Here is a 26,235-nt window from a genome sequence, read left to right on the forward strand (position 1 = left end):
CTCCTTGTTAAAATTCATCTTGTTTGCTTTGGCCTAGTTGTCTAATCTGTTTATGGGGCGTCGGTAGGGGACTAATCAGTGGCTTATGGGGCGTCGGTAGGGGATTTAGATAAAATGCCATGGGTGGGGTTTTTTTTGTCTGCCAAAGGCCGTCAGTTGGGACTGCGCCACGGAGCCTCCATATACAGGGAGCAGTCTTGCTGCAAATTAGCAGCAGTGTGTATTCATGCCCAGGGAGGGGTGGTGCGTTTGAACTTAAGCATTTTGGAACCATTAGACTAGCCACTAGATGGACTTTGGGTCTGATTCTGTGAAGTGATAGATGATAGATAGCTAGATAGCTAGATATAGATGGGGTTGCCGCGCTCATCTCGCTTTTAGGCCGAGGGAGCCGGTGTTTGTCCGCAGACAGCTTTCCGTGTTGTGGCCAGCAGGCCTGAACCGCTTCTGGCGCAGCGGGACACCATGATGGAAACCAGAGCGCACAGAAACACCGTTTACCTTTCCGCCACAGCGCTGCCTATTTATCTCCTCGCGCTGGCGTGCTTTCAAACTGCTAGGTTGGCAGGAGCTGGGACAGAGCAATGGGAGCTCACCCCGTCATGGGGATTCAAACTGCTGACCTTCTGATCAGCAAGCCCAAGAGGCTCAGTGGTTTAGACCACAGTGCCACCCGCGTCCCTTATCCAGTATCCTGTTCTCAGCAGGGGTCAGCCAGAAGCGGCTGGAAAAACCCACAAGCTCTCCTGCCGTCGGCATCCGTACAGCCTTAGCCAAAGGGTGGACAGCTCCCCCCCCCACATCCTAGATCCACAAATATTATTGGAAAGCATTGAAAGTACTCAATTGTCTCCTGCAATGTCCTCTTCACGAAGTAAACCCAAAACACAATGACTTTGATTTCCTATAAAAAGCTTGAAAGCTTTTGCTGCCCCCCCCCCAACAAGAATCCTGGCTATGCTGGTCTTGCCTCTCCAAGGGGTCTTCAGATTTGAGGGTGCCCTGTCTGGTTCTTGATCTGATCGAACATCTATTTCCCAAACTGGGGTCTCTGGCTGTTTTGGGCCATCCTCTCCCGGACCCAAGGTAAATATGCTAGGCAAGTTTCTGCCCTCTCGAACTTGAATCTGAAAGGCACGACACAAAAGGAAAAAGGGATGGGTCGGGAGGAGGAGTGGGGATGCCAACCCAGGGCACAAGTTCTACGTTTTTTTACAAGTTTCTGGAAGTAGAAGATGCCCAGTTCTCCCGCAGGGTTTCAGGCGGCCCTCGGGAGGCGGAAAGAAGCCCCACTAGGACTATCAAAACTTCCTCAGTCCTTCCCCCAGAGACTGTTCTGTTTTGAGGAGGGAGCAGCTACCCCATGGAGAAACAGCCAAGAGGCTTACGGGAACGAGCTGGGAACATGCCCCCATCTTCTCAAGCTTCATCAGAGTTTTAAAATGTTTCAAAGGCAAAACAACAGCATCCTCCCCCCCGCCAAACGTGAATTAACATTTGGAGAGCCGTTCCAGTAAGTCCATTAAGGAATTATGACTTATGCATTTGTTTATTGAGAGGATCCGATGTCTCGCTCATTACAGCGTTCGGTTCTCTTCCGCCCCCCGCCCCCCAATAATAATCATCATCACAGATTGCAAGAGAGCCGATGAACTCATCTCTTGTTCATTTAGGTTAGGACATCTGTAAAACCATGAGAGGCACAGAATTTAATTCTTGCGACACTCTCGACATCCGTTAGGTCAACCGCGAAACAAGTTTTTTGACCACAGGTGGGGAATTGACCTGGGGTCATTTTGGACTCACAGCTGTCCATGGAGGCACAGGTCAGTTCTGTGTCCTGGACGGCTGTCTGCCAGCTCCATCTGGTACATAGGATGAGACCCTCCCTGCCCGCAGACTGTCTCACCAGAGTGGTACATGCTTTGGTTATCTCCCGCTTGAACTAGTGCAATGCGCTCTACGTCGGGCTGCCTTTGAAGGTGACCCGGAAACTGCAACTAATCCAGAATGCAGCAGCTAGACTGGTGACTGGGAATGGCCGCCGAGACCACATAACACCGGTCCTGAAAGACCGACATTGGCTCCCAGGACGTTTCTGAACACAATTCAAAGTGTTGCTGCTGACCTTTAAAGCCCTAAATGGTCTTGGCCCAGAAGGAGCATCTCCACCCCCATCGTTCAGCCCAGACACCGGGGTCCATCTCCATGGGCCTTCTGGCGGTTCCCTCCCTGCGAGAAGCAAAGCTACAGGGAACCAGGCAGAGGGCCTTTTTGGTGTTGGCGCCTACCCTGTGGAACGCCCTCCCATCAGATGTCAAGGAGATAAACAGCTGTCTGTCTTGTAGAAGACACCTGAAGGGAGCCCTGTTTAGGGAAGTTTTTAATGTATTTTATCGTGTTTTTAATATTCTGTTGGGAGCTGCCCAGAGTGGCTGGGGAAACCAAACCAGAGGATTAAGAAGACAAGAAAGGGGAATAATCCCATCTTCCATTTGACAGCCCTTACCATCTGACAGGATCTGGGAGCCCAGCAACTCTCCTAACGGCAGATCCGCTGCTTTTGCCCCACTCAAAACCGGCTGCATCCCCAACCCTCCCAAAGACAGGCGTTTGCAAAAGACGGCAAAGGACAGCTCGAACCATCTAAAAAATTTATTGTGCCGGGGCAGCGCTCTTTGGAGAGAGCCGCTCGCGGAACGGTTATACAAAAGGGCGATTTGGCACAGCTAAGGAAATGTACACAAAGCCATCGCCCTCTGCTGCCTTGCTCCAGAAAATAACAAATATACGTAATCTATGCCTGGCAAAAGGAGCCGTTCGGTGTCGTAGGCAGGAATCTACGCAGAAAGAGTTGGGGGTTTGTTGTTTGTGTCTGCAAGGAGGAGGGGGAACATCTGCGGGGGGTGGCCGATTTTGGGGAAGGATGGGAGAGGCCAGGCACATCTCTGAGATGTTCTCAATCCATTGCCAGAAGGAGGATTCCCTACCACATGATGGGAGGATGACTCTGTTCGGAAGAGGAATTCCCCTCTGGGGTGCAGGGGTGTTTGTGCATCTTTTCAGGACTGGGAAATCCTATATCCCTTGCTACCACCAGAGAGACTCTTCCTGAGAGGGGAACGCCTCTTATGAGCAGAGACAGGGAGGGGGGGGAGGGGGCTCTGGAGACGTTGCTGGAATCCGGACGGTCAGGAATTGCCAGGGGCCGAAATCCAACAACATCTAGAGGGGGGTCGGCGGCCCCGCAAACCCTAAAAAAACCACGATGGGCAATCTCCCTGCTGTAGAGCAATCTGTAGAGCCCAGAAGTCGGAGGCCCTTTACGACATCTCAACGCAGCTGGTTCCGGTGTGGGGACGAGCCCCTTCGGCTGGCGGGGGTCACAGAGGAAGCCCCCCTCAATCACCGCCGGTACCGGTAGCGCTTGAAGTGGAACCACAGCTGGAAGATGCCGTTGGCGAACTGGCACCGGAAGCCGTGCCGGTGGGAATACTCCCACTCGCGGTTGACGATCTTGAAGGCGATGTCCTCGTAGGGCGGCCCGGCGTGGAAGCGGAGGGTGGCGAAGTCCTTGTTGTCCGGGCAGGCCTCCAGGAAGTACTCGGGCGTGGAGCGCTTGTTGATGAGGTCCGGGTAGAAGATGTTGAACTTGTAGCCCTGCACGATCTTGGGCGGCGGGTTGTCGAAGTCGTAGTGCGTCTGGTTGTACTTGTTCCACTCGAAGCCCGTGTGCACGCGGTTGAAGAAGCGCGGCTTGCGGGGCCGGTACTTGTCGGCCCACAGGTAGGCCTTGCCCGTCAGCGGCATCTCCACGCTGAACTGGGCCTCGTCCGCCCCCATCCCTTCCTTGGCGCGGCGGAAGAAAATGTCCTCGGCGCTCTCGCTGGCGTCGCCTGGGGAGGGGGAGAGGCAGAGAGGAGAGGGCAGCGGTGGGCGACCTTGGAGACTGGGTTCGCGAGGATTCGGGCGCCTGGCGTGGCAGCGGCTACACTTTGGAATTCCCTGCCTATGGATGTCGAGCGGGAAAGGGATGGGGGCCTGAGGAGAGGGTGTGGCTTAAGGGAAAGGGGTGTGGCCTTGAGAAAGGGGCATGTGGCCGGCAGAGAAGGGTGTGGTTTAAATAAAGGGGTGTGGCCTTGAGAAACAGGTGTGGGGCCTGCAGAGAGGGGGTGTGGTTTAAGGAACAGGGGTGTGGTTTAAATAAAGGTCCCAGGGATTGTTCTAGCAGTGAACGTTCCCTGACAATCGCAGAAGAGAGGCACCATGGCTCGGGCAGCACCCTAGAGCCCTTGCTGCAACCTGAGACAGGATACCAAGGGGAGGGATCAGGGCAAGTGTCCAGTGGGGAGATGCCTCGCCCTTTTAAGTCCATGCCTGACTTGAGACATTCCAAGGCGCAAAGAGAGGAGGGCCAGGAATCCCACGCTTATTATGCTGGGGGAGGAGCAGACGACAGGCATTGGGAGAATCTTCGCCAGACTGATCGGACGTGTCTTCTCGATACTGAATCACATTGTAAATATCGGGCAAAATAAAAGTCTTAAAGGCAGAATGGCTGTGGTGCTGGTTTCTCAGAAGTAGCCAAACAAGCACAAATGGGGTGTGGCCTCAAGCAAAGGGTGCTGGCTGCCGAGAGGGCGTGGCCTAAGGAAAGTGGGCGTGGCCTGAGACCTGAGGTTCTGCCTTCTGGACCGCAAGCTCCGCAGGGCAGTTGCCCCCCGCGGCGCCAAGCCAAGAGACGCCGCCCTTTGACACGACCCCAGAGCCCCCTCAGCCCCATTCCCCTCCTACCTGTGACCTGGAGCTGCTGTCGGCAGAGCAGCAGCCGTTGGCAGTCCTCGTCGGCCTCCACCACATGGGCGTCGAAGGGCAGCTCGTGGGACGTCAGCAAACGGGGGCTGTACTTGCCGGCGTCGTAGTCGTCCAGGCTCTGCTGGATGAGGTCCTCCTCCATAAGCACCGCCTCGCCGTCCCCCTCCGCCTTGACCTCCGATTCGGGCTCGGCCCCCCCGGGCTCAGCCGAAGAGGTGCTGGGCTGGGCGCTGTCCTCCGGCTCCAGCCTGCAGAAAGGCGGGGATAGGAAGGGAAGAGGGAAGTTGCCTCCCTTCTGCTCTGAGCTGTCTACCTGCTCCATCCAAGACCCTCCCTACCCGCAGACTGTCTGGCCAGAGTGGTGCATGCTCTGGTTATCTCCCGCTTGGATTACTGCCATGCGCTCTCCGTGGGGCTACCTTGGAAGGTGACCCAGAAACTGCAATTAATCCAAAATGCGGCAGCTAGACTGGGAGCAGCTGCCGAAACCATATAACACCAATCCTGAAAGACCTACATTGGCTCCCAGGACGTTTCCAAGCGCAATTCAAAGGGTTGGTGCTGACTGTGAAAGCCCTAAACTGCCTCAGCCCAGTAGACCCGAAGGAGCATCTCCACCTCCATCGTCCAGCCCGGACACCGGGGTCCGCCTCCCAAGGGCCTTCTGGCGGTTCCCTCCCTGCGAGATGTGAGGTTACCGGGAACTAGGCAGAGGGCCTTCTCGGTGGTGGTGCCCACCCCGTGGAACGCCCTCCCGTCAGATGTCAAGGAAATAAACAACTACCTGACTTTTAGAAGACATCTGAAGGCAGCCCTGTTTAGGGAAGTGTTTAATGGGAGCAGCCGCCAGGACCATGTAATATTGGTCCCAAAAGACCTACATTGGTCCTGAAAGCCCCCCAAATCCAGCTCACCTGCTGCAGCTGCTGGAGGCCCCCGGGGGCGAGGACTCCTTCTTAATGATGGGGAAGAGGGGCTCGCTCTCGACTCCTTGTTCTTGCTTCAGCTTGTAGAGTTTTTGGCGGAGGACGTCCTGGTGGCGCTCTCTCAGCCTGAGAGAGAGGGAGAGGCAGAGATCGGAGAAGGAAGGGGGCCATCCGTGAAGAACGCAAAACTACTCCAGCATCCTGTGGCTGGTCTGGTTGGAACAGTGGGAGGAATCAGATGGGGAGCCCCCAAGGGAAGGAAGCTCAGAGCCCAGGGTTTGGTGATGGGATGACAGCGAGGGGTCGGAGGGTGAAGACTGGGGAGAGGAGGTGTTGGAAGCAGAAGAGGCAACAGGGCTTAGTGAGTGGGGAGATTCTATGGCAGAGCAGTCCAGACTCAGAAGCAGAAGTGGAAGCAGGAGAGGAGGGAGGCCCAAAGGCAGAGAGGAGTCCGGCTGGGGAAGAGGCATAGGGGTCTCCCCCTCCTGCTGCAACCAGCTCCCCTTGTCTACCAGAACCAGAAGCGGCATGAAAAGGGCAGAGGGAAGGTTGGCTTCAAGCAGGCGCAGTCTCCGATTGCATGTGGAACACCCTGGAGAGGAGGGGACTTAAGATGGCTGTGAGGAGGCGGGGATTTTCAGTATTGGCAACTGATTTATGGGACAAGACCTATAGGGGACGAGCCGCTGTGTTCATTAGGCCTGACAGCCCACCAAGCCTGTGTGGATCATGCCCTTGCTAATAAGAGTTAACCCCAACTTAGACAGGGCGATTTGTTGCCAGTTCCCTCCTCGTAACGGTTTAGGGTTTGTCCCATCAGCGGCGTAACAAAGGCACTTAAGAGCAAGCTGGAATTTGGGGCACGCACAAGCCCACCCCAACATGCAGCTCAGGACCCTCAGGCTCCCGGCCTAAAAGGGAAGAATGGATGGGGAAGGCGATGTGAGTTACTAGTCCTCATGTTTGTGAATAAAGGGAGCAGGGCCAAGAGGCAGAGAGGAGTCTGGCTGGTGAAGAGGCATGGGGGTCTCCCTCTCCTGCTGTGACCTGCTCCCCTCCCTCCCGCTCTCCCAGAACCAGGAGTGGCATGAAAAGGGCGGAGGAGAGATTAGGTTCACGCCGGCGCAGTCTCCGATTGCATGGGGAAAACCCTGGAGAGGAGGGCGCTTATAGGCTGTGGGGAAACCCATACCTTGGTTCTAAAACGCCTTGGTTCTCAAATAACTTGGAACCCAAACACTGCAAACCTGGAAGTAAGTGTTCCGGCTTGCAAACTTTTTTCAGAAGCCAAACATGCTGAGTTTTGAGCGTTACACTTCTGTTTTGAGTGCCACACTTCCGTTTTGAGTGTTACGCTGAGGTCTGTCTGTTTTTGCTTTTTATTTTGCATTTTTGTTTTTGTGGCTTTTTTTACTTTTGTAACTGTGTGCAACCCAGCTCAGCTACCGATGGATTGATCGTGTGACTGCAGTACATCGTTTACTGCTTTCGTTTTATGGATCGGTGGTCTCGTTAGATGGTAAAATCCATGTTCAATTGCTGTTTTAGGGGTTGCTTTTAAAAGTCTGGGACAGATTAATCCGTTTTGCCTTACTTTCCACGGGAAAGCGCACCTTGGCTTTGGAACATTTTGGTTTTGGAACGGACTTCCGGAACGGATTGAGTTTGAGAACCAAAGTACCACTGTATTTTTTTAAAAGAAGTTAAGATCAGAAATTAGGCCGCCGTTGTGGGAAGGTGGTCCGATCAGGGTGACCCACTTACCTCGCCCGGGCCATGTAGGCTTTCAGCTGCTGCAGGAGGCTCTCCCAGTAGCCGATGTCCAGGTTGGGGCCCCCGGCCAGGATCTTGCCCTCAATTCCTTGGTAGATCACCTGCAACTGGTTGTAGGTCTTGCCCTTGAAGACAGACTGTACATCGGAGCTGACCGAAGCGTTAACCCCTTCCCGGCGCTCGCCTGCAGGATGTAGGAGGGGAAGGTTATGCCATCAGCAGGGGAGAGGGGGCCCAGGAACCTCGCCACCTCCCCGACCAAGGAGTTGGGTGCAGATTCTGAATTCCGCCTGATGTTGTTCCAACCCCCAAGTCTGCAGGTGCTATAAGAAAGCTGCAGATATTGTGCAGGACAGTGTGCAATGATCTCTTTCAGCTACTGCCCTCTGCAAGGAGGCATAAGGTCATATAGGGAAATAGCTTCTATCCAAGAGCGATTTCGGTTTTGAATGCAGTGAAAGGCAGTCTGTGAGGGAGAGTCTGTATTCAGTCATGGGGCATCAGAGTTCTAGGGGGTAAATCAGGAGGGGTATTGGAGTTTTTAGGGGGTAATTATGCTGATGGTTGTGTAAGTATGATGTAGATGTTCAATTTCGTTGTCTGCATGGGAAATGACGATCAAGATTATCGTATCGTATAATATCCTGAATTCCGCCTGATGTTCCAACCCCCAAGTCGACCTGAAGAACTGTGGGCTCCCTATCCATTCATATACAAGCTCATTCAGTAAGACAGTAAGAGCTGTTCAGCAGTGGAATTTGCTGCCAAGGAGTGTGGTGGAGTCTCCTTCTTTGGAGGTCTTTAAGCAGAGGCTTGACAGGCATATGTCAAGAATGCTTTGATGGTGTTTCCTGCTTGGCAGGGGGTTGGACTGGATGGCCCTTGTGGTCTCTTCCAACTCTAGGATTCTATGATTCTCTCTTTCTATAAATATATTCTGAACTACATAATTGGAGGAACCCCTCTACGCAGAAGAGGCCCCTTTCCATTGTTTTTTACATTCCATGGTATTTCATGCACTGCAATTTGCTGTTATCGTATTGATTACAGATGAGTAATTCTTTATCGTATTGTATCGTATTAGTTGGTCTCTAAGGTGCTACAGGAAGGATTTTTTGTTTGTTTGTTTGTTTGTTTTGACGACGTCAGAGCAACACGGCTACCTACCTGTAACGGATTCTAATGGATTACTGAATATTGTATTACAGCGGTACCTTGGCAGTTGAATGGCTTGGCTCCAGAACTAATTGGCTCCCGAACACCGCAAACCCGGAAGTGGGTGTTTTTTGGAAGCTCCTGCAGCCAATCGGAAGCTGCGCCTTGGTTTCCGAACCGCTTCGGGAGTCAAACCGACTCCCGGAACAGATTAAGTTCGAGAACCAAGGTACCACTGTATTTGACAGAAGTTGTTTATTTTAAAGCCACACACAGGAAGAACAATGATATAGTTTTGAGTGCCTCGCTTGTAGGTCTATAATTCGTTTAATGTGTCAACACAAACGGAAGTTATTGATATTGCAGTTGTTGTATAAGGGATTATTATTTTGATTGGAATGTAATTGAAATTAATTAGATTTTGGAACGCAGAAGTAAAAAACCATCAAATCTAGCACGCGGGGGTGGGGGGAAGCCACCTAAATTATATATTTCGGCAATTGTATTATAGTTTGGTATTGTTGTAACAAGGCTATTATCGGATTGTAATTGAAGAATTAATACGAATTGTTATTAAAACCTACATCTTTACAATACTTCGCAAGTCGCTTGTAAAACATATACTGCAAGGGAAAGGTTTAACACACATTTTAAAAGTTATTAAAATATATTAAGGTTAAGTAAGAGCACTCTGCTGTTAATTCCAATTGTTTTAAAATGTTTGTACCGTTCTTAATTGATAACGTTACTGTTTCTTTTGTTACACACGTTTTTGTTCCACAAGCAAGGCAGGCCCTCCAATGCTTCAATTCACACCTACCTGGTCCCTTCCCAGAAGCCTCTAGTTTGCGGAGCTTGGCGATTTCGTCCTCGGTGATGATGGTCATGTCTCTCCAGAAATCCACGTTTTTCCCTTGCTCCAGTTCCATGTAAACCTGGAAAACAGAGGGGGGAAACAGATGAGTCTCTGGGCCAGACATCCCCAAACTGCGGCCCTCCAGATGTTTTAGCCTACAACTCCCATGATCCCTAGCTAACAGGACCAGTGGTCGGGGAAGATGGGAATTGTAGGCCAAAACATCTGGAGGGCCGAAGTTTGGGGGTGCCTGCTCTGGACCCATTCCGGGCCTGGGGGGGATTGATTTTCTTGACAACTGTCCCCCACAAATACATCACTCTGTTTTATATCATTTAGGGCGAGGTTGGGGGGAAGATATGTGAAAATCGGCACACTGTGTGGGATCGCAGGGTTGCATGCAGCTTCGATTTCTACTGAAATCGAACGTGGCATGACTAACTTGAATCCATTAATTCCAGCGGGTCTGCTTGTGAGTAAAACTCAGCGGGAGATTGGGGGGGAGGGGAATTCCTTGAAGCCTGGAGAACTTTCATTGAGAATTTAAAGAGCTACTATAGTGAGATGAAAACGTGAGCGGGGCTATCCTCCACGAACTTGCCCCACCAACCCCCTCCTAAAGCCACAGAAGTCGGTAGCCTCCCTTGGCTCCTGTGGCAGGGAGTTCTGCAGATTTAAAGATGTAATGGAAGGAGGCAGGGTCCCGGAGGACAGGCTGACACCTGGGAATTTCCGTCCCCAACCAAAGTCCCCAACCAAAAGGACTTCTAAACCTATTTTTTGATTCATTATGGATCATTTCCCAATACAGTGGTATCTCTGGTCGCGAACGGGATCCCTTGCAGAGGCCCGTTCGCAACGCGAAAAGCCCGCAACCTGAAGCGCCGTATCTGTGCAAGTGCGCGGCGCAAATTGGCGATTTAGCACTACTGTGCATGTGTGAGCGGCGAAACCCGGAAGTAACCCGGGACGCAACCTGAAAAAATGTAACATGAAGCAAACGTAACATGACTATACTATATGACTATACTCTTTTACAGGTCCACCACATGTGAAGGAACGTTCCCTCATCCTTCTTGCATCTCCTTGCAAGGAGGGAGGAAGGACGGTGGCTTCCCCACAAGGCGGACGGTCCGTTCTGGCAATTTGTAGGAAGAGGCGCTGCTCTCGGGGGGCAAGGAGACAGTGCCAAGTTTCCCAGCCCTACCTGAATGTCTTCCAGGAGATCTTCCATGTCCGAGACGGTGAGGCCATTCAGGAACGTGTACGGTTCGTGCATCTCTACCGCAAGGTCGTCGTCCTCAGCGCTGATGTATTTGGCCAGGAGGTCGATGGGCTTGGCCCGCCCGTCCCGGATGCGAATCTTGGAGCTGCCGGGGGGACACGAAAGAGACAAGGTCAGGTTGAAGGAGGAGCCTTCACTGCCCTGCCACTGCCACCAAATGTACGAAAGCGAAACTCGAGCTGAAAGGGGGGGGGGAAGAGTCCCACATTGATTAAATATATGGGGCACCCTATTCCCGGAAATAATAATATAATTATTCATTATTTATACCCTGCCCATCTGGCTGGGTTTCCCCAGCCACTTTGGGCGGCTTCCAACAGAAAAATAAAATAGAATAATCGATTAAACATTAAGAGCCTCCCTAAACAGGGCTGCCTTCAGCTTCTATTCAGATTTGACAATCTAAAATTGAAAAGTCTGAAATTCAAATCTACAACCCTGAAATTCAAATCTGAAACCTAAAGCATTTCTTCCAAATTTTATTTTGATAAAAGTTTTCTATGTTCATACAGGGGTCAGTCTAAGCCTGCCAGAGAATCCACATTTTTACAATGCTCTTCAAGGTATTTTCTGTAAATGTCCCACTCTCTAATAAAAGTATTTTCTCTGATTTTTCCTGTCATCCTTGCTAATTCTGTATATTCCAGTAGTTTCACCTGGCAATCCAATTTAGTCAGTAGAGGCTTCTCCTTTCCATGTTTTTTGCTATTTAGATTCTTGTTGCCACTGCTGCATACATAAAGACCTTCCTCCAATTTTTTGGAATGTCCGTACCTATTATACCCCAGTAGAAAGGCTTCGGGGTTTTTTTTTACAACAGAGATTTTAAACACCTTTTAGAGTTCATTGTATATTATATCCCAAAATTCCCTTATTTCATACAATTCCACCATATACGAATCATCGCACCCTCCGGCCAAGGTGCATTTTTCAATTTTCCTCATTCGCTTTGCCGACAGCCCCTTTGACCCTTGGTTTCCGAACGTTTCGGAAGTCGAGCGGACTTCTGGGATGGATTACGTCCGAAAACCAAGGTTTCACTGTACAGTGGTCCCTTGGTTCTCAAACTTAATCCATTCCGGAAGTCCGTTCCAAAACCAAAGCGTTCCAAAAGCAAGGCACGCCTTCCTACAGAAAGTAATGCAAAATGGATTAATCTGTTCCAGACTTCCAGACTTTTAAAAACAGCAATTTAACATGAATTTTGCTATCTAACGAGACCATCGATCCATAAAATGAAAGCAATAAACGATGTACTGCAGTCACAAAATCAATCCATCTGTAGCTGAACTGGGTTCCACACAGTGACAAAAACAAAAACAAAAAGTGCCGCAAAAACAGAAACGCAAAACAAATAGCAAAAACAGACAGACCTCAGCGTAACACTCAAATCGGAAGCGTCACACTCAAAACAGGGCACGTTTGGCTTCCGAAAAGAGTTCGCAAACACTTCCTTCTGGGTTTGCAGCCTTTGGGTCCCAAGTTGTTTGAGTACCAGGGCGTTTGAGAACCAAGGCACCACTATCAATAAAAATAACTGGCATAATAAAACCACATGTGCTCTTTGCTCACGGGCTGGACCAACATTTCCCACGGGAACCCACAATCCTTGGAGTCTCCCAGCCCCCAGCATCCCTGACACCCTCCCCTTTCCGCCTCCCCTCGCTCACCGCAGCTTCGCCTGCTGCAGGTGGAAGTTGTCTTCTTGCTCCTCCCACGTCTTGAAATGCTCGGCCTCCTTTTCCCGCTGGAGCATTTCCAGCTCCTGCTCGCGCATGGCTTTCTCGCGCTCCCGCTCCAAGCGCAACTGTTTCACCTGGAAAGAGAGACACAGAACGAGGGGTGTTCGGATTATTCAAGTTACAGGGAACCAGGCGGAGGGCCTTGTCGGTGGTGGTGCCCACCCTTTGGGACACCCTCCCACCAGATGTCAAAGAGAAAAACAGCTACCAGACTTTTAGAAGGCATCTGAAGGCAGCCCTGTTTAGGGAAGCTTTTAATATTGAGGAATTATACCAGAAAGATATGGAGGTCTCGTACACCCCAGGTAGTGTGGTTGCTGACCTAGAGCCAGACATCTTGGAGAGTGAAGTCAAATGGGCCTTAGAAAGCACTGCTAATAACAAGGCCAGTGGAAGTGATGATATTCCAGCTGAACTATTTAAAATATTAAAAGATGGTGCTGTTAAGGTGCTACACCCAATATGCCAGCAAGTTTGGAAAACTCAGCAATGGCCAGAGGATTGGAGAAGATCAGTCTACATCCCAATTCCAAAGAAGGGCAGTGCCAAAGAATGCTCCAACTACTGCACAATTGCGCTCATTTCACACGCTAGCAAGGTTATGCTTAAAATTCTACAAGGCAGGCTTAGGCAGTATGTGGACCGAGAACTCCCAGAAGTGCAAGCTGGATTTCGAAGGGGCAGAGGAACCAGAGACCAAATTGCAAACATGCGCTGGATTATGGAGAAAGCTAGAGAGTTCCAGAAAAATCATCTACTTCTGCTTCACTGACTACGCAAAAGCATTTGACTGTGTCGACCACAGCAAACTATGGCAACCTCTTAAAGAAATGGGAGTGCCTGATCACCTCATCTGTCTCCTGAGAAATCTCTATGTGGGATAAGAAGCTACAGTTAGAACTGGATATGGAATAACTGATTGGTTCAAAATTGGGAAAGGAGTACGACAAGGCTGTATATTGTCTCCCTGCTTATTTAACTTATATACAGAATTCATCATGCGAAAGGCTGGACTGGATGAATCCCAAGACGGAATTAAGATTGCCGGAAGAAATATCAACAACCTCAGATATGCTGATGACACAACCTTGATGGCAGAAAGTGAGGAGGAATTAAAGAGCCTTTTAATGAGGGTGAAAGAGGAGAGAGCAAAATATGGTCTGAAGCTCAACATCAAAAAAACCAACGAGCTGTACCCAAAGCAGCCCTGCGGCAAACGCTCAAAATATTGAACTACAGAGCGCTGGATATACAAATATGCAAAATGCAGAACACGCCCGTAAATTCAAAACTGACCAAAACAGAATTGGCGATTTGGCACACAAAGAATAAATTCGGTATCAACAAAAAACTGATCTAGGTTTAAGTGCATACGTACAAAGCAAAAACGAGAGTTAACTGCCCACAAAGGACTTAAATCCAAGTTCAGAGGAGAGGGGCAGATTCAGCAGGCAATCAAAATCTGAATTACCGGTAAATTCCCCGGGGCTTCATCTCTAAGGCAAAAGCACTCTGCACATGCCCAGAGATATCCTCCCCCAGCTCACTGCTACTTTTGACTCTTACCTTCTGAAGCTCCAGTCGGTTTTCCTCCTGGATCCGTTTGTTCCGGTCTTTTAACTCCTTCTCCTCCAAGTGGCCGATCCCCTTCTTCTCCAGAGCCTGAGAAGACAAATAAAATCGAGACAGAGAGAAAAACGTTTAACATTCAAAGGAGGCGTTCTCTTCCCAAGAGGAATGCCTCTTCTTAGATCAGGAGCGAGAAACCTGAACCCCTCCAGAAACTTCTGGACTCAGAAGGGAAGCTTTTTAGCCCGAGGCGCCTTTTACCCCTTGGTTCTGATGGGAGCCAATGTGAGTGGAAGGAGCTGAGTCGGTCACCGAGGACGGCTATAATGTTAAATAAATCTAGTAGTTAAATAAATTGTTCAAATTGCTGTTAAGGAAATTGTCGTTTTTCTCCTTCCGATAAAGCACAGCAGAAAAATTGTCCGAATACAAACAGCCAACTTCATAAACTTCACCATCATTTCATAATTATCCGTCTTACGTATTTCTTAATAGCACAACCAAATCGGTCATTTTGGACAGAACCGCAGAAACGACTGTGAAACTATTAGTCAAAAAAATGAAACCTTCACCTGGTCGTGAATGTTAAGATGGTACCAGCAAGAATGAGCCTGTCTGTTAAAAAAAGAGATTTAAATCTAGCCTTACGGACGAGTGATTTCAATTGTGATTTAAATCGTGATTTAAATCGTGATTTAAATCGTGATTTCAATTGTGATTTCAATCGTGATTTAAATCGTGATTTCAATTGTGATTTAAATCGTGATTTCAATTGTGATTTAAATCGATTCAATTTACTGTAAATCAAATCCACCGCTTCCGAATTGGCCTCTTGGCTACCGTTCCAACATCCCGGGTTGCCGACCGTGGTCCGAAACTCACCTTGCTCCAGATGAAGGCTCCTAGCAGGTTGTTGTCCCCAAAGGGGTTGTCCGTGTTGGTGTACCCCATGTATTCTTCCCCCCAGCCCATCTTCTCCCGCTTCTTGCGCTCCTTCGCTTCCTTCTTGGCCAGCCGCCGCGCCCGCTTCTCCTCCGGGGTCTCCAGCGCCTTGACCATCTCCTTCTGCTTCTTCTTGTCGTCTTTCAGCTGCAGCCTCTCCTGGAGGCTCAGCTCCTCGCCCAGGCCCCCCCGAGAGCTCTGCGAGCGGGACGGCGAAGGCGATGTCACGGAGGACACGGAGGATCGGGACCCTGAGCGCTTCCGGGTCCTCTTCCCCCTCCTCTCGCTGCTGCGCCCTCGCCTCTCCGGGGAGGAATCAGAGCTCGGGGAGCGGCCGCGAGAGCGTCGCTTCTTGTGCCTCTTCCCGTGGCGGTCCTCACTTTTCTCTTTCTTCTTCTGCCACTTCTGGCTCTCTTCCTCCGAGCTAAGGAGAGAGAGAAATTTTGATTTGAGAGTGAAAGAGAGGTGCAGGACTCCGGCCAGAGGTAGCCCCTGAGGGTTGGAGGGAAAAGGGGGCAGAGGAATGAGTAGAAAACTGATTATCATCTTCCAAAGCAACTACTATATTCCAAACTTAAAAATGGAAAGTGTAATGCTGGTGGTCAACAAAAGAGGTTCAAAGACTCTCTCAAGGCAAATCTTTAAAAATGTAGTATAAACACTACTGACAACTGGGAAATACTGGCCTGTGAGAGCTCCAGTTGGAGAACAGCCTTTGCCAAAGGTGTCCTGGGTTTTGAAGACACTCGAACTCAGGACGCAAGAGAGAAACGTGCTAAGAGGAAGGCACGCTTGGCAAACCCTCACCGGGATCAACTCCTGCCCAGAAACCAATGTCCCCACTGTGGAAGGACTTGCGGATCCAGAATTGGCCTCCAGAGTCACAGACTCACTGTTAAAACCGTGTTTATGGAAGAGTCTTACTCAGCTACGAGGGATCTCCGAAGAAGCAGGACGAGGAGGGGGGGGTTGGACTAGATGACCCATGGGGTCCCTTCCGATTCAACGGTAATGCTGGGAACCGCACGTGGGGAGAGTTGCCGTTCCCCAAGCGGTTCTTGCTTGTGGGCTCCCCTCGGGGGCACCTGCTGGGATGCTGGACAATGATGGTTCCCACCCCCTGTTGGCCTGAACCAGCTGCAAGGCACTCTTGACATGCTCAGGAGCGCTCTTCCCACCTTACCATTTGCCCCCTGAGCCAAAGGCACACCGAACCCTAGCAGGAGAAGCAGCTTTTCGGGGTTTAAGCCCCTTCCCCCCTCCTCCCCGCTTAACATCCTCGCCATAGGGGGAAAGAATCGCCTATAGAAGCCTATAAGAGGGGGGGAAACAACCACTCTATCCTGGGCAAACTCTATGGTCCGGAGACTCTATGATCCCCAGGACCGCGCCCCACCAGACTCCCCCCTCACCTTCCATCCCGCTCTCTCCTCCTCCTCCTCTCCCTCCTCCTCTCCCGTTCCTCGGATCTGGACCGGCTTCTCCTCCGGCGCCGTTCCCTAGACCGGGACCTGGAGCCCATGGCCAGCCACTCTAGGCCTGCCTCCACTACTCTCGGCGCTTCCGGCCTGTTTGAGGGCGGGCGCAAGGAGCGGGGCCCTTCTTCAGCGGCGTCGCGCGTTATGGGCTGTCTTCTGCTGCGCCTGAGCGGGGAAGCGAAATCTGCTTTCCATCTAACAATTCACGCCCACCCCACCCTTTAAAAAAACAACACCTGACGTGCCCTTTGTGGAGGCTGCTTAGGGGTCGCGTGCGGCGAGGGTGGGGGTGGGGTTTAATTATTGGTCAGGCACTAGAGTAGACAGAGCACTCCCTAGGCTGAAACCCAGCGCTGTTCTATGCAAGTTGGCCTACCTTGCAGGGGTGTTTTAAGTGATATCTGCAACCTAAAATAAATAGTGTTTTCTGGGCATGGCTTGACCTTGATCACATCCCTGCCTCAAGCCAGCACTGTATAATAACTAATAATCAATAATCAATCAATCAATTAATTAATTAATTAATAATATATTTGCACTCCGCCCAACTTAATAATTAATAGTAATAATATATTTGTACCTCACCCATCTGATATATATATATATATATATATATATATATATATATATATATATGTATATGTATATGTATATGTATGTATGTATATATATATATATATATAAACATCTAAAAACATATAAAGGTGAAACTCGGAAAATTAGAATATCGTCGAAAAGTGCATTTATTTCAGTAATGCAACTTATTTTTTTTTAATTTTTACAAATGCTTTCTTTTGGAAATTCCACAGTAATAAAACAAATAGTTACAATAATACAAAAATAAACATCGCTATTACATTTCATCAATTACATTCAATTTATAATTGACCCGCCTAACGACAAATAATTACAATTACAAGAAATAAAGGCATGACATATCTTGCTTTGCATGTCATGCATCTATCTCATATATTGGTTTCACCTTTTAAGTTGCATTACTGAAATAAATGCACTTTTCGACGATATTCTAATTTTCCAAATTTCACCTGTACACACACACACACACACACACACACAATAACGAAACTTTTAAAAACAATTGGGAAAATTTATAATTTATTTAGCAGAGCACTGCAAGCAAATGAAAACATTAGCAGGCTTTTAATCTCCCTTGTAATGTAACAATTATCATGGACAAAATGGAGTTGATACAAAATATAAAACTATGAAATAATATGCAGTTTTAAATGCTGACAAATTAGGATCCATGAAGGGGGTGGGTGGGGGCAGTCTTGAGATTCAGAGTACAGTAACCTCTTTCTATGGATATACACTTCGATTGTTTGAAAGTTATATTCGTAAAATCAAATAAAAAACAAAAACAAAAAACGTATCAATAACTTCTGCGCAGTGTGGGGCGGTTTTATTAACCACACAGGTAGTGAGGCTCCCTGTTTAGGGAGGCTTTTAATCTTTAATCAATTATTTTATTTTTCTGTTGGAAGCCGCCCAGAGTGGCTGGGGAAACCCAGCCAGACGGGCAGGGTATAAATAATAAATTATTATTATTATTATTATTATTATTATTATTATTATTATTGGCGGTGGGGGAGGGGAGGGAGTAGCGTTTGGGATAGAATCATAGAATCATAGAGTTGGAAGAGACCACAAGGGTCATCCAGTCCAACCCCCTGCCAAGCAGAAAACACCATCAAAGCATTCTTGACAGATGCCTGTCAGCTCAGCAAGTTCCATAAAGTCCATCATCTTCATTTGCAACTCTGCGGTCGTTGGTAATTCTTGTTTCTTCCAGTATTTTGCTATTAGTATTCTGGCTGCTGCTGTGGCATACAAAAACAGACTAACATCTTTTTTGGGAATTTCTTCCCCCACTATTCCAAGTAAAAAGGCTTCTGGTTTCTTAATAAATGTGTTTGTCAACACTTTTTTCAATTCATTATAAATCTTTTCCCAGAAGTCTTTTACCTTGGGGCACGTCCACCACATATCGTAAAAGGTTCCGTCCACCTCTTTACATTTCCAGCACTTATTGTCACGTGTGTGATAAATTTTAGCTAACTTGAAATATACTCGGAGTCGAGAGTGAATTTCATGCTCTTTATTCAGCTCATATTCATCAGGGAGAAGAAGAGAAGACGAATGGCTCTTTTCCCAAAACCATCTGCTTATATACATTATTTACACAATGGGCCTTGCGTGATTGGCTACTTCAGGGCTACACCTGTGGGCCAATTATATTGTGGATTGACTTCTGCCTGCAGCCTGATTGGCTGCTCCTACAGGCCAATCAGGTAGCAGATTCACTTCTGCCAGCCGCCTGATTGGCTGCTCCCGCAGGCCAATCAGGTTGCGGATTCACTTCCACCTGGAGTTGGATTGGGTAGCTCCCGCTGATTCTGAATCCTATTGTTCTAGGATTCAGCTCAGTACATAACACCCCTCCCCTCTAAGTTCCAGTCCTGCCCGGGAAGTTGCATTCGTAGTCCCCAAGGTCTGCTGGCCGCCTCCGTGTGCGTTGTGGCCTGGGGTGTTCCTTGGTCAGGGGTTCTGGTTCTGGCTCGTGTTCCGAGGCTGCTGGCTGTGCCGGGGCTGTCTGGTCTGGCGCCACTGAACCACTAGGTTGTGACTCTGGTTCCGGTGTCCTTCCAGCCTCGGGGCGCCCCTCTGTGCCTACTGCTTCTGCTTCCCCTGCCCACCCCTCTCGCTCTACAGGCCTCACTGCCCTGCTGTCCCCTTGGGACCCCTCTGTCCCGCTCTCCTCCCGGGTTCCTCCTGGGAATCGTCGCCGTAGCTGGTCGCAGTGGCGGCGCCAACATTGCCCCCCTTCCGTTAGTACCTCGTACGACACGGGACCGGTCACCTTGGTGACTGTGGCGGGTACCCATGCTGGGCCTGCCCCAAAATTCTTTGCATACACTGGGTCCTGGGCCACAAATGTCCGGGGGTTCCTGCCTTTCCCCACCACTACCTCATCCTGAGCTCTGTCGGGGTGAAGTCGGTCCAGTCTAGTTGCAAGGCGCCGGCCCATGAGTAGTTCAGCTGGGCTCCGGCCCGTCGTTGTGCTTGGGGTGCTGTGCTGTGCTAGAAGAAATGCGGCAAGGCGGTATTCCCAGTCCCCTTGTGTTATGCGGCGGAGGCTGTCCTTGGTGGTCCGCACCATGCGCTCCGCTTGGCCATTGGTGGCAGGGTGGAATGGTGCTGAGCGGATGTGGCGGATGGCGTTCTGCGCTGTGAAGGTCTGGAACTCCTCTGACGTGAATGCGGTTCCATTGTCCGAGACGAGGGTGTCAGGGAGCCCGTGGGTTGCAAACAGCTTACGTAGTACCCGGATGGCTGCCGCCGTAGAAGTGGACGGTACCAGTGCGACCTCCAGCCATTTGGTGTAGGAATCCACCACTATGAAGAATGTTTTTCCCTGGAAGGGGCCAGCGAAGTCCACGTGCAAGCGTGACCATGGATGTCGGGCGGACTCCCAGGGCTGGACTGGGGCCCTTGGGGGATCCGGGCGGGATTCTTGGCAGGTCTGGCAGTGTTGGACCCAGGCCTCTATCTCTCTGTCAATCCCCGGCCACCACACATAACTCCTGGCAAGGGCCTTCATCCTCACTACCCCTGGGTGTGTCTCGTGTAGGGCTGTGAGGACCCTTTTGCGGAGGGGCTGGGGAACAACAACCCTGCTTCCCCATAACAGGCACCCCTTGTGGGCCGACAGTTCATGTTTGCGGTTTGTGTAGCCAGCGAATTCTGGCCCGGGGCTGCTGCTGGGCCATCCTCGCCACACCCAGTCCAGGACCCGGGAGATGACCCTATCTTTTGTGGAATGGTGCGCAACTTCTTGTGCCTGAATGGGTCGGTCGGGAAGCAGCTCCAGGGTCATAACCTCTTGCGCAGGCGCTGGGTCGGGGCCTGTTTCTGGTAGTGGTAGCCTGCTGAGTGCGTCTGCGTGGCCCATCGCCTTCCCAGGGCGGTGGATTAGTGCATACTGGTAGCCGGCAAGGAAAATTGACCACCTGAGGACACGTGGAGACAACACTTGGGGGGTCTGCTTCTCGGGGGCAAACAGGCCAAGCAACGGCTTGTGGTCAGTCACTATGGTAAAGGGCCGCCCGTACAAGAAATCATGGAATTTTTTTACGCCCTTCACGATTGCCAGACCCTCCTTGTCAATCTGTGAGTAGTTTCGTTCGGCTGCAGCAAGCGTCTGGGAGAAGTATGCCACCGGCACCTCTCTTCCATCCGGGAGTTGGTGTCCCAGGACAGCGCCGATGCCATAGGGAGAGGCGTCGCATGCCAGCACCACTGGCAGCCTCTCGTCGAAGTGTGCCAAGACCGAGTTCGAGACGAGCAAGTCCTTGACTGCCTGGAATGCGGCCCTTTGTCGCTGGCCCCACACCCAAGGGGCCCTTTTATCTAGGAGTCTGTGTAGGGGCTCCGCTACCGCTGCCTTATGGGGAAGGAAGGCATGGTAAAAGTTCAATAGTCCCAAGAATGACTGAAGTTCGGGCTTGCTCTTGGGCGCTGGGGCCTCACAAATGGCCCGTACCTTGTCACCGGTTGGATGGACCCCTTCTGCGTCCACCTTAAATCCCAGAAAGTCCACCTGCGGCACTCCCAGTAAACACTTTTCCCGCTTCACCTTGAGGCCCGCCGTCTGGAAACGGTGCAGGACGGAGCGGAGGCGGTCCTCAAATTCCTCTGGTGTGGGCCCGGCGATCAGTACATCATCGAAGAAGGGGGTGACGCCAGGAATCCCTTTAAGGAGAGAGTCCATTAGATTCTGGAATATGCCTGGTGCCACGCTAACGCCAAATTGCAGCCGCTTTACTCTGAATGCCCCTCTGTGCGTCACAATCGTCTGAGCCTCTGCTGTGGCTTCGTCCACAGGCAACTGTTGATACGCTTGGGCCAAGTCCAGTTTGCCAAAGATTTTTGACCCAGCCAGGGTGGCGAGGACATGGCTGACCACTGGCACTGGGTATGCATGGGCCGTGAGAGCCTTGTTTATGGTGCATTTGTAGTCTGCACAGATGCGGACCGAACCGTTAGGCTTGACGGGTGTGACAATTGGAGTTTCCCAGGGGGCGTTGGGCACCGGCTCCAGCACTCCTTGCTCCACGAGCCGGTCCAATTCCTCGTCTATGCGGGGTTTCAGGGCGAACGGGACCCGGCGGGCCTTGTGCCTGATGGGTCGTACAGCGGGGTCTAGCTGTAGGGCAATGGGGGGTCCTGTATATCGTCCCAATGCCCCATCGAAAACCCCTGGAAACTCTTTGCATATGGCGTCCACGTCCACTTGTAAGCTAGTGTGGTTCACCCCGGTAACGGCTAGCCCCAGAGGTCCAAACCATGCCAGTCCCAGTAAGCTAACGTAGGGGCCCTTAACTACCAGCAAGTCCAATTGTTGCTTTCGCCCTCGATATTGCACCCTGAAGGTCCCCACCCCCATTGTAGGGACCTTACGTTTCTGGAAGTCCCGGAGGGTGAATGGGGCCGGCCTTAGTTTGGGACCCCCATTAGGGCACAGTTCCCTTAATGTTCGGGCCGAGATTATGGATAGAGTTGAACCCGTGTCCAGCTCCATGCGGCATGGGGCTCCCTCTATCTGTACCTCTATATAAATTTTCTCTGTGCTGGGATGGGGCAACTGGAATACCTGGTAGTCCGTGATCTCCGTCGAGTTGCCTTGGTGCATGGTGCCGTGTGACCTGGGGCTCCTGGGTCGGTCATCTGATGCTTGTCGACGGGTGAGTCGAGCCCGACACACCCGGGCGATGTGTCCCAATTTTCTGCACTGCCTGCACTCTGCGTTGCGGAAACAACAGGTCCTCCTCTCGTGGTTCTCCCCGCAGCTTGCACAGTTCCCTCCTTCTCGTCGAGGCTGCTGTGGTGTGTGTGCTGCTTGAGTGCGCCGCTGTACTCGGTGTACTTCCTCCCTGTCAGATTCGGATTCGTCGGTGAGGTCTTCGTGGTAGACCCTCGGTTGGGATGGCGGGGCCGGTCGTGCCTCTTGCGTTGACCTCTCGGCGGCTTCGGTTGCCAGGGCTTCCTCCAGAGCAATCTGGAACGTGAGGTCTTTTTTGGCGTAGAGGCGTCGTTGCAACATCTCGTCCCTCAGGCCACCGACGAGGCGGTCACGAAGCATGTTCTCCAACTCTGAGAAGTTGCATAACCGGGCGGCTTGGCGGAGGGAGGTCACAAACCCAGTTATGGTTTCCCCCGGGGCTTGCCGCTTTGCGTAGAAGGCATTTCGGCAAGCTACCACCGAGGGCTGTGGTGAAAAGTGCTCCTTCAGCCGTTCCATTATTGTTTTGTAAGAGACGGTAGCGACATCTCTAGGTGCAAGGAGAGCCCGGGCGATTTCAAACGTCTCCTCTCCACAGACGCTGAAGAATGTCGCCCTCTTCATGGCATCGTTGGTGACTTCTTTCGCTTGCAGGAGGAAGTTGAAACGGGCGGCGTACCCTTCCCAGTCTCCTGATGCTGGTTTGAATGGCAAGAAGCTGCTGTCGGTTGCCATTCTGGGTTCCTTGGGTCCTGGAGCTGAAGCCTGGATGCACGGTGCGATGCAGCGGTGCAGCAGGTGGCGGTGCTGCGGTGCAGTGCGTGGTGGCGGTCAGCTCAGCAGGATCCCACCTTCGTCGCCAGTGAAATATACTCGGAGTCGAGAGTGAATTTCATGCTCTTTATTCAGCTCATATTCATCAGGGAGAAGAAGAGAAGACGAATGGCTCTTTTCCCAAAACCATCTGCTTATATACATTATTTACACAATGGGCCTTGCGTGATTGGCTACTTCAGGGCTACACCTGTGGGCCAATTATATTGTGGATTGACTTCTGCCTGCAGCCTGATTGGCTGCTCCTACAGGCCAATCAGGTAGCAGATTCACTTCTGCCAGCCGCCTGATTGGCTGCTCCCGCAGGCCAATCAGGTTGCGGATTCACTTCCACCTGGAGTTGGATTGGGTAGCTCCCGCTGATTCTGAATCCTATTGTTCTAGGATTCAGCTCAGTACATAACATAACTTAACAGGCGTTAAATACCATCTATACATCATTTTCATCACATTTTCTCTCAATACATTACATGCTGTAAACTTAATTCCCCTTTTTCCACATTCTTTCCCAATCCACCATCATAATGTTATGCCCCACATCTTTAGCCCAATCAATCATTACTGTTTTCACTTGTTCATCCTTTGTATGCCATTCCAGCAATAATTTACCCCATATTAGAAAGATTTTTGGTTTTTGCTTCTAAAAATTCCATTTCCAACTTGGATTTTTCTGTCTGAAAACCAATTTTCCTTTCCATCTTAAACACTTCATTTATCTGGACGTATTGGAACCAGTCATTTAATTTCCCTTTTAATTGATCATAAGGTTTTAACTTAAACTGGCCCTCTGCGTCCATCAATAAGTTTTTATATTTCAACCACTTATCCTCCATATTCAGCCTTTTATGAGTCTTAGCCTCCAGAGGTGAGATCCACCTGGGTGTTTTTCTTTCTAGCAAATCCTTATATCTTGTCCAGACATTATACAATGATTTCCTGATTATATGGTTTTTGAAGCCTTTGTGGGCCTTTATCTTATCATACCATAAATATGCATACCATCCAAATGCATTATCAAAGCCTTCCAAACCCAACACATCTGTGTTTTCAAGTATAAACCTCTCCTTCAATCAACAAAAGGCCGCTGCTTCGAAATATATTTTTAAATCTGGCAATGAGAAGCCCCCTCTCTCTTTCACATGTGTTAATAACTTATACTTAATTCTAGGTTTTTTCCTTTGCCAGATAAATTTAGACAATGCTTTTTGCCACTCCTTAAAACAATTCAACTTATCAATGATTGACAAAACTTGCAACAAAAATAACATTTTTGGCAAAACATTCATCTTTATAACTGAAATACGGCCCAACCACGACAATTTCAAACTTGTCCAAATATCTAAATCTCTTTCAATTTCATTCCACACTTTATCATAATTATCTTTATATAAATTCAATTTTTTTGCTGTCATATTTACACCCAAATATTGTTGAGCTTTGGCAAAATCAAACAAACAAACAAAAGTTTTCAAGCTCTTTTTTTAAGGAAATTTGCCCCCAAAATCAGCACTTCCGATACGGGCTGCCATGCGACCGGATTTTCCTGGCCATTTGGGACTGATCTGAAAATGTAACGGTTATTTGTAAAACTGAAATTTTTTAAAAGGATGCGACATTAAATGCCGGTTTAATTGAATCTATTATTATTATTATTATTAATTTTATTTTTTGTACCCCACCCATCAGGGGACGTTCTGTGCAAATTGCAAAAAGGGGGCTTCTGTCATGCTGAGAAAACACACATTCTCGCGTGTTCTGCCTGGATTCCGTGCCTCCCCGAACTGGGCAGGCATAAAAATGAAAATTTGTTCCGTGCCAGCAGCTTCTGAGTTTGCAATCATAATTCCGAGCCTCAGACAAAAGGTGGTTTGGTTTGCTATTTCTGCCGCTGACGTTCTCTCCTTCCCTCCTGGGGTGCCGATGTTGCCTTTGGAGAGCCAAGCAGAACCGCAGGATGTGCTTCTGGGTTCTGTGTTACCCAGACGCCCCTTTGGCCTGGGCGAAACCGACACCGCTTGGCTGAGAATCCCAAACCTTGCGGGATGGGAAGCAGCCCAGTTCAAATCCTGGATCGTGCCACCAGGATCCCCTGGGATCCAGCATTCCTGGGTCTGGAGGCAGCTGGTCTGACACACCGGGGGAACTCATGGGGGCAAGGGGAGGAGGAGGAGGGTTTGTGAAGCATTACAGAGCTAGAGTGCTCCTAGACATGGAGGGGAATCACCATGGCTATTTCATAAAATCATAGGAGTTGAAAGAGACCACAAGGGCCATCCAGTCCAACCCCCTGCCGAGCAGGAAACACCATCAAAGCATTCTTGACGTATGCCTGTCAAGCCTCTGCTTAAAGACCTCCAAAGAAGGAGACTCCACCACACTCCTTGGCAGCAAATTCCACTGCCGAACAGCTCTTACTGCCAGGAAGTTCTTCCTAATGTTTAGGTGGAATCTTCTTTCTTGTAGCTTGAATCCATTGCTCCGTGTCCGCTTCTCTGGAGCAGCAGAAAACAACCTTTCACCCTCCTCTATATGACATCCTTTTATATACAGTGGTACCTCTACTTACGAATAACTCTACTTACAAATTTTTCTACTTACGAGTGGAGCTCCATCCGCCATCTTGGATGTGGTTTAGATAGGATTTTGTCTACTTACGAATTTTTAGATAGGGTTGCTTCGACTTACGAATTTTTTCTCCCAATGCATTCCTATGGGATTCGACTTACAATTTTTTTCGACTTATAAATGTGTGTTCGGAACGCATTAAATTCGTAAGTAGAGGTACCACTGTATTTGAACATGGCTATCATATCACCCCTTAGCCTTCTCTTCTCCAGGCTAAACATACCCAGCTCCCTAAGCCGTTCCTCATAAGGCATCGTTTCCAGGCCTTTGACCATTTTGGTTGCCCTCTTCTGGACACGTTCCAGCTTGTCAGTATCCTTCTTGAACTGTGGTGCCCAGAACTGGACACAGTACTCCAGGTGAGGTCTGACCAGCGCAGAATACAGTGGTACTATTACTTCCCTTGATCTAGATGCTATACTCCTATTGATG

General features: G+C 49.9%; 1 protein-coding gene across 1 annotated transcript; it reads right to left on the reverse strand.

Annotated features, from left to right (window-relative positions):
* Window positions 1-3,272: 3,272 nt before the first annotated feature.
* On the reverse strand, window positions 3,273-16,625 carry CACTIN (cactin, spliceosome C complex subunit). Its single transcript, XM_035120646.2, has 10 exons — window positions 16,476-16,625; window positions 15,004-15,487; window positions 14,119-14,214; window positions 12,481-12,626; window positions 10,733-10,895; window positions 9,490-9,604; window positions 7,506-7,698; window positions 5,730-5,867; window positions 4,795-5,063; window positions 3,273-3,896 (listed from the first exon to the last, which is right to left on the reverse strand). The coding sequence occupies exons 1-10, from the start codon at window positions 16,583-16,585 to the stop codon at window positions 3,406-3,408; spliced, it is 2,205 nt and encodes a 734-aa protein (XP_034976537.2). The 5' UTR covers window positions 16,586-16,625; the 3' UTR covers window positions 3,273-3,405.
* Between the last annotated feature and the right edge of the window lie 9,610 nt (window positions 16,626-26,235).

The sequence above is a fragment of the Zootoca vivipara genome, chromosome 6, assembly GCF_963506605.1.
Source record: "Zootoca vivipara chromosome 6, rZooViv1.1, whole genome shotgun sequence".
Lineage (NCBI taxonomy): Eukaryota > Metazoa > Chordata > Lepidosauria > Squamata > Lacertidae > Zootoca > Zootoca vivipara.

Bases quoted from the DNA above. Each gene is read 5' to 3' on its own strand.
- CACTIN (XM_035120646.2), bottom strand. From the start codon at position 16,585: ATGGGCTCCAGGTCCCGGTCTAGGGAACGGCGCCGGAGGAGAAGCCGG. The intron at 15,488-16,475 runs GTGAGGGGGGAG...CTCTCTCCTTAG, and splicing joins AGGAGAGAGCGGGATGGAAG to CTCGGAGGAAGAGAGCCAGA. The intron at 9,605-10,732 runs GTAGGGCTGGGA...TCTGTTTTCCAG, and splicing joins ATCTCCTGGAAGACATTCAG to GTTTACATGGAACTGGAGCA.